Genomic DNA, 13,886 nt, shown 5'->3' on the forward strand with positions numbered 1-13,886 from the left:
GCCCTGTGACGTCCCTTTGCGGTCTTCCTTCTCCCTCACCTGCTTCTGCCGGCCCCCGGGACCAGCCCTGCGCCCTGACTGGCCTCCTCCCCGGCCAATCCCATCAACCAGTGGCACCCGGGAGGAGTTAAATAGAGAGCGGGGCCAGACGCTGGCGGCGACTCTGCACAGTGGCGGACGTCGTCACTCGCGTGGCTCCAATTGAAAATTGAGTTCATCTCAGAAAGTAACTTAACATGATCTCTGCTATCCTTTGATAAAGTTACGTGGTAATTGTTTTGTTTTCGTTTGCCCTGCATTGCGTGGTCACTTCAGTGGAGTTGTTTTATTGTCTTGTGGTTTCCTGTTTTTGTTTTGGCCCTGCGTGCCCGCGTTCCCTGTACCCTGACAACACGTGTGGCATCTGGAAGAAAAACTGCCCCCTAAGTGCAGGATCTCCTCACGTTACGTCTCCTTACCCCTAGCCGAGCCGAGCCATAACATCTTTCGGGCCTTTTTTTGTTCTGTCGAGACATGTTGTCAGGTAAAGCATAGCACCATTGTGACAAGCTCTGTGCGATTCAGATACACTCACTGTAGCTCGTTATGGGGCTACTGTGGAACTTTGAGTGTCATGTGTGTCAAAAGTGAGCCCAATCACGAACAGACATGCCATGCATGGGCCGACCCCCGTACAAGTCCACGCATGCAACGCCCACACTCAGATAAACTTTACCATCTATATATTTAACTTTATACACATTCCGAAAAACCCCTGCAACACTCTTCTCGTACTTTAGCGTTGCACTCTCATCTACCCGCTTCATTTTGTGTTTTGGATCAGCTTGGTCTACATGCTACACACTACGGTAATAGTACTACATGTAAAAAAAAAAAAAAAAAAGACAAAAGTTTTATTTATCACACCAGAGCACACAGGGAAAAACAGAGCAGTCAGAGTAGTCCAAATAATACATACAACGCTGTAGCTACACCTAATTAGAATACCAAGTGTTTGAGATCATGCGTTGTTCAGCATAAATGTTCCAGTAGTGGTCACCTACTACTTACATACTTTCAAAATAGTCAATCACTTTTGTTGCCACCCCTGGTTGCGCCAGTGTCACCAACAGTGTCTCAGCAGTGCCCGCGATTTTAGCAGTGTCAGGATACGAGGTTGAGGTTTATTGAGACGTGGCGTGAGGGCGAAGGCTGGAGACGTGGCGTGAGGGCAAAGGCTGGAGCCCGCCAGAACCCTCGGCGCCGTGACAGGAGTGGCGCCCGCCAGGACCCTCAGCGGAGCAGCAGTTGAGCCAGCCAGGATCGGAACAGGGGTGACGCCCGCCAGGACCCTCGGTGGCGGAACAGGAGTTGAGCCAGCCAGGATCCTCGGCGCCGGAACAGGAGTTGAGCCAGCCAGGATCCTCGGCGCCGGAACAGGAGTTGAGCCAGCCAGGATCCTCGGCGCCGGAACAGGAGTTGAGCCAGCCAGGATCCTCGGCGCCGGAACAGGAGTTGAGCCAGCCAGGATCCTCGGCGCCGGAACAGGAGTTGAGCCAGCCAGGATCCTCGGCGCTGGAACAGGGGTGACGCCCGCCAGGACCCGTGGCGGCAGTGAAGGTGTAGCAGCTGCTGGGCTTGGGATGAGGGCTGGACCTGGCTGCCTCGGAGCATGAGGGCGGCCAGCCTTTTCATCTCCGTGGGGCCGGGAGCTCCTGGGCCTCCCGGATGGGGGCCGAGTCAACCTGCGGGCTCGCTGCACCGAGCGAGGACCCCCGAAGGCCAGCCGGGTGCCCCTGAAGTCCTCCTCCCTATGTGACTCTTCTTTCCAGTTCCTTTCTGCCATCAAAGCAAAGTGCTCAAAAAGAGTCATCATACGTGGGGGTGAACTTGTCCACTGGGTCTTTGTTGGTTGGGTCATTCTGTCAGGATACGAGGTTGAGGATGATGGAGACACAATTGCAGACAGTGAGAGCGGTGCGCAAAAGAGGTTTATTGAGACTGAGTGAGGCCGAAGGCTTGAGACATGGCGTGAGGCAGGAGGCTTGACGTGAGGCAGGAGGCTTGATGACACGAGACGAGACAAGACGAGACGAGACAAAACTATGACTGTGACTGTGACTGTGACAACAACAGCAATTGACGACAATGACCCAACACGTAACTGAGAAAACACACAGGTTAAATACAAGAGGGGAAACAAGACACAGGTGGTGCAATCACCCAGGTGAGACACATGCGGTAATCACAGGAGGGAAGACAGGAAGACAGGACATGACTACAAAATAAAACAGGAAACACGAGACAGGGATTGTGACAAGCAGGACTGATGAGCATGTGTTTCAGAAACAGGTCATTTCTAATTGTGCGGATGAAGTTTCTATTCCAAAGCTTGCATAGTGTGTTTTCATAATTTCTTCAAAAAGAATCACCAGGTATTTCTTCCCCATGTGTGGTTGCTCTCACATAAATGCTTCATCTGGCAGCCCAGACAATCATCAATGTGTTTATTAAAGCATTGAGCAGCAGTAAGACAACAGATCTTGGATGCTCTATGACTTTGGCTGAAATTTCACAATTCATGAACCCATGTTCATGATCCAGGTATCGTCCCGCACACCCCGAAGCATCCTCTGGGGCAGATTCCAGCTGCCTAGTCTCCACTGCTGAATACACTCGCTCACCCTCAGCTTTGGTTCAATGTTGTAAAAAAGAAACAGAAATAACAACACCATTAAACATACAGTTAAAATAGTCATAGCACCTCAAAGGCACGGTTTGGGTTCCTTGCCCCTTCTCCCCTAAAACAAAAGGCCGGACGTTACACGTGGTCAATGTGGGTGTTTGAAAGCACGAGAGAGGACATGTCAGAGCATGTCTGGAAATACCTTTTTTCTGCAGGTCATGGGGAGTCTCACTGGTGTCAACTGTTGAGGGCCAGTCTTCGATGCTTGGATTATGTCCCCAGTAGGTGCAGTATGTCATTGGACAGGTGAACCATGAACATGAACATGGCAGGCTAGCACCGTTGGCTGTATACTCACACGAGTCTTCTGCCTTGCTGTGCTCAGAAATCATTTCAGATAGGTCACAGGTCTCGGGCAGAGAGTCTTGAGAGTCAGCAGGTCCTACACTGTGCGGGTCAGGAATGATGACTTTTCCTTAACAAAAAATGTTTAAAAGCATACCAGTAATTTATCACTGTATCAGTGAAAGACAACAATGCATAATCAAAGAAATTGCTTACCGTTGCAATCAGCCATTTTCCAAAAAATGAAGATTTTTAATCCTTTGCGACAACACTGCAGCGGCAGGCTCTGCACACATTGATCAAGTCATGCCAAATAAAATCATTCTTTAATAGTTGTGTAAAATATCACGTATTAGATATGAAACTCAATGACGTGGGGGCGTGGTTGCACGCGCAAAAGACGGACGAAGTCACATGATCACACGCACAAAGTGACGTCATCACACAGAGAAAGTCACATGATCACACGCACAAAGTGATGTCATCACGCCCCTAAGTCATGTGACCACGCACGTACATGGTGATGTCATCGCGTCACGTGACCGCACGCATGAGGGCGCACGCGCTTCACATGCACGTGCAAATGTGCCTGTATATTACTGCTCGCAAGGGGTTAAAAGCCTGCAGTGCGTGCAAGGTCCCTCTGTTCAAGAAGGCACACATACAGGCCCGTCTGAAGCTTGCCAAAGAACATGTTAATGACTCAGACTGACAGGGAGAGGGCGCTGTGGTCAGATGAGACCAAAATCCAGCTCCTTGGCCTCAACTCGACATGTTGGAAGGAAGAGAAATGACCTCAAGAACACCATCACCACCGTCAAGCATGGAGGTGGAAACACTACACTTCAGGGGTGTCTCTATTCTAAGGGGACAGGGCGACTTCTCCGCGAACCTCGTAAGCAACCACAAGAAACGTATGACCGCTGTGCTTGGCAACAAAGGTTTTGCCACCAAGTATTAAATCATGTTGTGATGAGGGTCAAATAATTATTTCTCTCCATGGAATGCAAATTAATTTCTTCTATTTTATGTAAATTTCTTTTCGCTATTCTTTCTCTCACTGTTAAAACAAAGCTAGAATAAAAATCAGACTGTTCATTTCTTTGTCAGTGTTTCAAAACCAGTGGGGGATCAAATGCTAACTTCCTCCACTGTATGTAGTAAACAAGAGTTAAATAAGTCAATGTTTTATGTTTTACTTCTTCATCATAGCCTCCCTTTGCTTTGACTGCTTCTTGGCCTTCTCTCCCTGACCTTCATGAGCTCGTCACCTCAAACAGTCCAACAGTCTTGAAGGAGCTCCCAGAGATGCTGAGCACTTACTGGCCCTCTGTCCTTCACACTGTGGTCCATCTCATCCCAAACATCTGGATTTGGTTCAGGTCAGGTGACTATGGAGGCCAGGTCCTGTGCTGCAGCCCTCCATCACTCTCCTCCTTGGTCACACAGCCTGGAGGTGTGTTTGAGGTTGCTGTCCTGTTGATAAATCAATGATGGTCCAACTAAACCCACACCAGATGGGATGTCCTGTCACTGCAGGACTCTGTGGTACCCATGTTGGTTCAGTGTGCCTTCAGCTTTGAATAAATCCCCAACGGTGTCACCAGCAAAGCCCCCCCCCCCCACACACACACACACCACACCCCCTCCTCCATGCTTCACAGTGGGAACCATGCATGTAGAGACCATACGTTCACCTTTTCAGCATCGCACAAAGACACGGCGGTGGAACCAAAGATCTCCAATGTGGACTCATCAGACCAAAGCCCAGATGTCCTCTGGTCTGATGTCCACTCCTTGAGAATCTTGGTCCAAACAAATCTCCTGCCTGCTGCTGTTCCTTAACAGTGGTTTCTTAGCAGCTGTTTGACTCCAAAGGCCTGATTGGCGCCGTCTCCTCTGAGCGGCTGACGTAGAGACGTGTCTGCTACTAGAACTCTGGGAGGCTTTTATCTGGGCTCTAGTCTGAGGAGCTGCTAGCTTGTGATTCCTGAGGCTGGGGACTCAGGTGAACTCCTCCTCAGCAGCAGAGGAGACTCTTGGTCTTCCTCTCCTGGGGCCTTTGTTGATGACTTGATGAGCAATCTCCCGTCCATAGGAGCAGTGATAAAAACACTGATGAGATTTGATGATCAGGCAACACAAAAACAGAAAATCCCAGAATATCAAATTGTAGAGTCGTATACAAGAGTTTTCTGCAAAATAAATGAGAGCACCTGATGACATTTTGTATTCAAATAAAGAAAATAATGAAATGAAACACTGGGAAATGTTTATTTTCATATTTTAATGCCTCCTATACGATGGGGAAGTAGTTGTGTCTGGCTTGGAGCGTCTGTCTCCGTCTCAGAGGGACGAGCCACAAGACTTTCCAGCGAGTTCCACAAACTTCGGAGAGAGCAAACTGCCAGGACCTCTGCGTGACAGAGCTGGAAAGAAAACATTTCAAATACTCACTTAAGAACGTGTGACAAGAGAATTGTAGACAATGAGATGCTTTGTTATCAGGCTGTGTCATCTGTAGCTAGCAGCTAGGTAGCTTAGCTTAGCATATCAAAAACAGAAGTGACAGGCCTCACTCTCTGTTACTCCTGTTTAAATGGATTCCACGGTGTGTTTCTCCAGTTTATCTCCCAATAAGAGGTCAAAAAGAAACGTTCCACAGTGGAACCCTGTCGCTCTGCGTTGTAAACTGCTTTAAACCAATTCTTCAGTCCAAAAAGTCTCAAGAGGTCAACACACTCACCCGTCACTTGGGAGTTGAGCCGCTCTCTCAATCATGGTGGTGTCCTGCCGGGGGGTAAAGGACAGGGGAAGATGAGACGTCATCTTACAAAATAAACTCCACCACAAAGTTGTTTCTTTAGGAGGAAAACGCACAACACAAACTGCAGCAGCAACGTTCAACTGAAGCAGGAAAAGAAGTCTACAGGTCAGTAGGCAGTACTCACAGAGAGGATGCCTGACATCTGGATGCAGGACAGGACGCTGATGCCAGCCAACATGAAGACACTCATGACTCCCGAGGCTCTCAGCAGACCCACTTCATGCCGCCCTGTGAACGTCTCCTGGTTTGGAAAACACAAAACGTCAGGAAGACCAACCCTGACGTGCACATTTCACGTCTCAAACCTCACCGGTAGCTTCTGAACACATCTGGTCAGCAGAACCTGTTGACCTGAGGTCTTTCCTGCTGCATGTACCTGGTCTGGTGTGGCTAGTGGCTGGAAATAGAAGCTGTGGCAGAAGACCAGCAGCAGCGTGAGGAGACTGAGGACCAGAGCGTAGAGGCAGAGCTGCAGGAAGAGCCAGTGGTTGTCCTCTCCTACACAGTTGTTGATCCTGGAGGACAATCAACACTTTAGATGACATCATCCACCTTTGTTGTGCTGACAGGACCCAACCTGCTGAATTTGAAGCTTTTGATATGTTTGTGTTTTTTAACACTGTTTTCCTGTGTGTGTGTGTGTGTGTGTGTGTGTGTGTGTGTGTGTGTCCTCACCAGGGACAGTGGTGGTCCATCCTTCGTACACAATGGCCACAACGCCTGCAGTGGTGGGACCTCTTAGGCCTCATTGCCTCACATTTCCTGCACAGCGTCCAGTGCTGTTGCTCTGTGGCACAAAGAGAGAGAGCGATCAGCGGCGTTGTGGTGGTTCTGGCTCCAGCTGACGTGGTCACACACTCATGGAGCATTCAAGGAGGACTTTGGTCTGCTGACCAGTCCAGGAGGCTTCATTTTACCACATTTCCAATAACGCAGTAATAGAGAAACCTAATGGTGCCATTTGGTGAACTGAACCACAAGCATATGAACCTTGAAAAGAAAGACTTAGGAATAAAACAATGAAATCTATGCACGTAACAACACATGGAGGAGAGGAATTAAGAGGCCATCTTGTCTGCGTCCTCACCAGAGGGAGGGATGTGAGGGTCCACAGGTGGATGGCCAGGATCTGCCGTGGATGCTCGTAGCAGGGCTGCCACACAGAGGGCCGATGCAATGAAATAAGCTGCAGAAGAACAAACAACGTGTCATTCTGAGGTTTCTGATGTGACGACAAAGTGGAACGCTAGGAGTCAGAGACACTCACCAACAAGGACCGCCCCTGGAAGGTGTGCTTCGTTATAGTGAGGAAGGAGCACCAGCTTGGGGATGACCATGGAGTTATACAGCCAGATTCCAACCAGCACACTGAAGCACAGCCAGCCGGCGGGGTCCTTGACAAAGTGGGGCTTCATGAGGGTGGACTGATGGCTCTAAGTGCTGCTCCAACACAGGCTTGGGGTTTCTCCTCTGGAGCACACACACAGGGCTGAGATGCGTTTTCTAGCCCAGCCTAGAAGGCTCTCATATACTCGCCAGAATTCAGTTTCTTTAATGTGTCGTGAGATCAAAGACAGAATTCTATGTGCAAATACACTGTGAAAGCCCCCTGATGACATCATCAGGAATCTGTCTTTGATCTCGTCCTCACGTGAGCCGGTTTTGTTGCAGCTCCTGGTTTTTGCGACTCGCTCGTGGACACGTTCAAAGATTTTGCAAATTTCCACAGCGACTGACCTTCAGTTCTTCGAGGACTGACGGATGGTGGTTCCTCTCCACTCAGCTGATGGTTCCTGCCATGACATGAATTCTACCAGTTGTTAAACGGAGCTGTCAGCTGTGTAGCAACCTGACTTCTGCTCAACTCAACTGATGCTCCCAACCCAGGAAGAAGGTAGGAAGTTCCACCAAGGAACCTGACAAGGCGAACCTGAGAGGGGGAACCATTTCAGGTGATGACATCATGAAGCTCCCTGAGAGAAGGACGAGGGTTTGCAGCGCTGGCAACAAAGCAAAGGGAGGCAACTTTGAGGAAGCTAGGATATAAAACATGTTTACTTATTTAACAATTCTTTTCTCTACGACATAATTCCATATATCTGGATTGATATATTTGATGTCTTCAGTATGAATCTACAATGTAGAAAGTAGTACAAATAAAGAAAAACACTGAAGAAGAAGGTGTCCAAACTTTTGTGGCTGCTATTCCTATATTCTGTTTTTAAAATATTATTTATTTAGTGGTTTTTGAGCCATACAAAAATAAAAAAAAACAGCATACCATTTTTTAAAGTGTCAGTACAATAAAAGTGAAAGAACTGAATGAAAAAAGAGAGAAATCAGAGAAAGAGGAAACAAAATTCATCACTTCTAGGCTGGACCACTGCAACTCTCTCCTGTCAGGATGTCCCAACAACTCTCTAAAGAGTCTCCAGCTGGTCCAGAACGCTGCAGCCAGGGTTCTGACAGGAGTTTAGAAGAGAGAACACATCTCTCCACTTTAGCTTCTCTCCTTCCTGTAGGATCTAGAATCCACTTCAAAATCCTTCTGCTAACTCATCAGGCTTTCAATGATGAAGCTCCATCCTATTTGAAAGAACTCATTAGTCCCTCCTGTCCCACCAGAGCACTCCGCTCCCAGAATGCAGGTCTGTTAGTGATTCCCAGTATCTCTAAAAACAGACTGGGAGGTGGAGCCTTCAGGTACCGGTTCCTCTACTGTGGAACCAGAGAGGCAGACACTTTAACAACGTTTAAGTCCAGGCTTAAGACCTTCCTCTATGACAGAGCCTTCAGTTAGGACTGGTTCAGGTAGCTCTGAACCATTGATAGCTATGCTGCTACAGGCTGAGACTGCTGGGGGACACATCAGGTTACATGGAGCCCTCCTCTCCTCTCCTCTCCCCCTCTCTCGTTGCACTTTGTAGTTTGGCCTTGGTGTCTGTCAGTCTCTCTGTGTTTCCACAGATCCACCAGAGCTCCAACCGCCGCCTGCATTGCCACCCCCCTTTTATTCCCTACTATTACACCGGCTTGCGCTCCCCTCCCCTGAACCAGTCTACCATCCAGTCCCCCATCAAGCTGGCTTGCTCTCCCTGCCTCCCCTCCCATGAACCAGTCTACCATCCAGTCCCCCATCAAGCTGGCTTGCTCTCCCTGCCTCCCCTCCCATGAACCAGTCTACCATCCAGTCCCCCATCAAGCTGGCTTGCTCTCCCTGCCTCCCCTCCCATGAACCAGTCTACCATCCAGTCCCCCATCAAGCTGGCTTGCTCTCCCTGCCTCCCCTCCCATGAACCAGTCTACCATCCAGTCCCCCATCAAGCTGGCTTGCTCTCCCTGCCTCCCCTTCCATGAACCAGTCCACCATCCAGTCCCCCATCAAGCTGGCTTGCTCTCCCTGCCTCCCCTCCGATGAACCAGTCTGCCATCCAGTCCCCCATCAAGCTGGCTTGCTCTCCCTGCCTCCCCTCCCATGAACCAGTCTACCATCCAGTCCCCCATCAAGCTGGCTTGCTCTCCCTGCCTCCCCTCCCATGAACCAGTCTACCATCCAGTCCCCCATCAAGCTGGCTTGCTCTCCCTGCCTCCCCTTCCAGAAGCTTCCTTCTTCAGCTGTTATTAACATTTCCATGTTTCCCACATTTTGTATCATAAACTGTTTTCTTGTCTGTAACAACATCTACTGCACGTCTGTCCGTCCTGGGTGAGGGATCCTTCTCTGTTGCTCACCCTGAGGTTTCTCAGGTTTTTTCCTCAGTTGCTGTGAGGGTCTAAGGGCAGAGGATGTTGTTAAGATGCCACATGAAGCCCTTTGAGACAAACCAGTGGTGAAAATGGGCTCTACAAATAAAATTGCCTTGCCTTGCCTTCTTCCTCTGTCTCTACTGTGCCCTCAGTGACATTGGGTCCGTTAGCACTGTGTTATTTTTCCCGGCCTCTGGTCCCTCTTGTCTTACCCGCTGCCGTGGTGCAAGGTCGCTGTTGGCCTTTCTGCCGACACCCTGTCTTCCCCTGGTGGATTCGCAGTCCCCTGTATGTGGTCACCTTCTCCCATCCGCATGCACCCTTTCGGAGGATCTTCTCCTCGATGACTGGAGTTCTGATGTTCTCATTATCCGTTTCCGTTTCCATTGTCATTGCCGTGTCATCCATCCTGTTAGGATCTACATCATTAATGCAGTATTTGCGCATTTCAGTTTGAAGGTCAAATGTTTCGTGGTGCACAGTGTTGTACAACTCCATAAACATTTTCTGCTCGTCGACACTCATTTTAACAAAGCCATCGACAGACGGGTCGGGGTATTTACCCATGTAGTATTCTGTGGCCCCGGTGTTAAACTGGTGTGGGAAGTACCCCTTTTCTAAGTCTTTAAATCCTAGAGCGTTGGGGGGGGGGGGGTTGCCAATCACATAGGAAGAAAAGAGAAAGAGTCGATCCATCTCTGATCATATGCTTTATCATACATGTGGATCACCCTACTGTCGCGCATTGTGATGGCTGGTGCAATTCCCCGCTTGACGATATGCTCTAATAGGATGTAGTTGTCAAAACCTGAAGCATTGTGGGCTATAAACATGAATCTGCGAAACTTGGGCTTTCTGTAATGATTAACAAATGCCGAGACGCACCGCAAAGTGTTGAACCAGAATTTGTTTCTGTCTATGTCCATTGCACATACAAAACATGCCTCATGCTTCCCCTCATGGTAACGAGTCTCAAAATCATACAGGATGTATTTTCTCTTGGGGTCTTTTATTACAATAGGCTGGATATAGCACACATGCTCAGAGCTACCGTTGATAATGTAACCAACCAGTAGATAAGTCAGAGTCTTGACAGCAATGTACCATCAAGTCCAGTTTATTCACACTGAACCGGAGTGCACTTTCTCAAAACAAAAACCCTTCAGTGTCTGAGAAGGATAAAAAAAAATTAAATAAATGGCAAAGTTCCATCTCCTCTCACTGTAATATCCTCTTATTTTCAGTCTTTCAAGAATCAAGCAAACAAAAGAAAATCTCCCATAAAAAAAATATGGGGTTGTTCTGGAATCTTTTGGAACAAAAACAACAACAATAAAAATCACTGCTGGCCAGCAAAACAATACACACAAAAAAAAAATGGTTCAGGAAAAACTGTCTTCTTGCATGTGCGTGACAACTATTTAGACGCGCTCGCGCTCTCTTGTCCTCTGGACCGACGAAGGGGGCACCAGGGCAGCCGAGGAATCTCCTCCTCCAAGCAGCGTGGTCCTCACAGGCTTATGAAAGAAGGAAACAAATTGTTCATGGGCAAGTGTTGTGCAAGCACTTATGGCGGCCTCCGCATGGCGCTGTGCCCGTGATATTTTAACATGCCACAAATCACCGTGGTGTCGCAAAAACAAAAACACCAGAAGGTCGTTTAAAGGACATTACGCACAAAATTGAACCAAACAATCACAAAAATACTCAAAAGAAATAATCTACAGTTCAACAACATGAAATACTAAGACAAAACAAAATACACAGAATAAACGGAATATAACAAAACATTTAGAATAAATAAAATACAGTACCACAATAAAATGTGTTACAATGAAATACCCAAACAACATTAAATGAAGTGAAACAATCAAATAATTTGAATACAAAAAAAATACATCAAAATAAAATACTTGGACAACATAAAATAAAATACAGCTGGGTTACAATAACACATTCATGACAGTGTCCACATTGTGATTGCAGGCATGTTTTTTTTTTACCAACTTTGTAAAATTTACCGCACCTACTGCAAAATTTTAGGTTGTGGCAGGGAATCAGGTTGTGTGTTTTTTCAGGCTCTTTCTGTGCTTTGTAACAAAACTCTGATTTACAGATGCGGCAACAGTCCTTGCATTTTTAAAATGGTTGACGCTCGTTCTTTGCAATATGTAAAGCACACATTTGCAGTTGTGCGTTAGAGGAGCATCATAAGTGCTGTAGCAGTAATTACAGACATAAGCAGCTCCGAAAAAGACTTTTACGTAGGTGATTAAGTAGTAATGATTATCGTGTAAATAAAACCAGATTGTGTTTGATTTTGGGGTGGTGTTAGTTTGGAAACATTGTAGGTGTTTACGATCCTCTGCATGGTGGTAAATCACTATTTTAGCATTTACTACAGGTTCAAATCTGGACACGTGTGAATAAAACCGGTTGTGAGGGGTTGAGACCTACTGACGCATGCAGACACTCAGCCTGCGCCAGTTTGTCTGGATCAGATTTTGAGGCATTGATGGCATGGGCAATGCATAGAGAAAAGCAAAGGCTGTTATCCTCTATACGGTTGTTGGGGTTAAAGAGGGAATTTGCCTTTTTAGAAAGAATCTCGTCATAGAACACGTTCTCCAATTTCAGACGCACAGCCCCGGAGTGGTTTTGTGCAACTGTAACAATAAGCTCCAATTCATCGTCAGTCATGGATGTGTCATTACTCTGTATAGCCTGAGCGACCGCTTCTATAAATATATCTTGGCTGTATTTGTTGTCGGATCGTAACACAGCTTGCACGTCGCTAGCCAGGGACGGCCCTCTCAAAACAACATTTAAAACACTGCCAGGTTGTGACATTTCTAACGCCTGGCCAATCACCCTGGATCGTTTATCTCTAACAATGGATGGCACATGGTTGCGGCTGTTGTCAACTACATTCCCGAAATCAACTTTTTGACGCGGGGCTGCACGGTGGTGCAGTGGTCAGCACTGTGGCCTCACAGCCAGAAGGTTCTGGGTTCGAGTCTTCGAGTCGGGTGGGGATCTTCCTGTGTGGGTCTCCATGTTCTCCCTGTTCCTGCTGGGTTCTCTCTGGTACTCCAGCTTCCTCCACAGTCCAAAGACATCAAGAGGGGACTAGGCTGATTGATTCTCTAAATTGACCGTAGGTATGAATGTGAGTGTGAATGGTTGTTCGTCTCTGTATGTTGGCCCTGCGATGGACTGGCGACCTGTCCAGGGTGAACCTTTACCACTTTGTCTGGCAACGCTTGTAGAGGGAATGTTTGGGGTGTTAATACTGCTACTAGCGATGAGTTCAGACCCCTGTGTAATGACAGCCTGTTCAGTATGTTGTGGTTGTTGTGATACCTACCATTTAAAAGTTCTTGATCTCTCGTAGCTTGTGATGGTTCAAAATCCTGAGTGAAAATCTCTTCAAGATTTTTCAAATCCTCATCTGTGGGCCGAGGTTGAAGTACAGTCTCCAGCGCTGTCAAACCCATTAGCGTAGCAGTAGATTCTGTAATCCTTTGCCCTCTATCCTCTAATTGATGTTGGATGTGGGAGCAGGGTGTCCTTCAAGCATATCATCCTCCAGCTGCAGATGAGACGATCCTGGTGTTGGATCTACAAAGAGAAAAAAAATGGTTTTGTTAAGGAAGCATGCACCATATTGGCTGCATATAAAATAATTTTAGAAGAACACACACACACACACACACACACCACACACACACACACACACACACACACACACACACACACGTTACCTAACAGCATAGCCTTTACCCAGGGCGTTTCTCATAGTCACACTACCGGTCAAAAGTTTGGACACCTTCTTCTTCAGTGTTTTTCTTTATTTGTACCACTTTCTACATTGTAGATTCATACTGAAGACATCAAATATATCAATCCAGATATATGGAATTATGTCGTAGAGAAAAGAATTGTTAAATAAGTAAACATGTTTTATATCCTAGCTTCCTCAAAGTCGCCTCCCTTTGCTTTGTTGCCAGCGCTGCAAACCCTCGACCTTCTCTCAAGGAGCTTCATGATGTCATCACCTGAAATGGTTCCCCCTCTCAGGTTCTCCTTGTCAGGTTCCTTGGTGGAACTTCCTACCTTCTTCCTGGGTTGGGAGCATCAGTTGAGTTGAGCAGAAGTCAGGTTGCTACACAGCTGACAGCTCCGTTTAACAACTGGTAGAATTCATGTCATGGCAGGAACCATCAGCTGAGTGGAGAGGAACCACCGTCCGTCAGTCCTCGAAGAACTGAAGGTCAGTCGCTGTGGAAATTTGCAAAATCT

General features: G+C 47.4%; 1 protein-coding gene across 1 annotated transcript; it reads right to left on the reverse strand.

Moving 5' to 3' along the window:
• Positions 1-5,272: 5,272 nt before the first annotated feature.
• LOC147244467 (palmitoyltransferase ZDHHC21-like) lies at positions 5,273-7,356 on the reverse strand. Its single transcript, XM_086187214.1, has 7 exons — positions 7,105-7,356; positions 6,925-7,023; positions 6,513-6,624; positions 6,214-6,352; positions 5,962-6,078; positions 5,757-5,800; positions 5,273-5,439 (listed from the first exon to the last, which is right to left on the reverse strand). Exons 1-7 carry the CDS (start codon positions 7,250-7,252, stop codon positions 5,307-5,309), a joined length of 792 nt encoding a protein of 263 aa, XP_086043340.1. The 5' UTR covers positions 7,253-7,356; the 3' UTR covers positions 5,273-5,306.
• Positions 7,357-13,886: the final 6,530 nt, after the last annotated feature.

This window comes from Aulostomus chinensis, chromosome 19, assembly GCF_037954235.1.
Source record: "Aulostomus chinensis isolate RoL2024-O1b breed Wild chromosome 19, RoL_Achi_v1.0, whole genome shotgun sequence".
Lineage (NCBI taxonomy): Eukaryota > Metazoa > Chordata > Actinopteri > Syngnathiformes > Aulostomidae > Aulostomus > Aulostomus chinensis.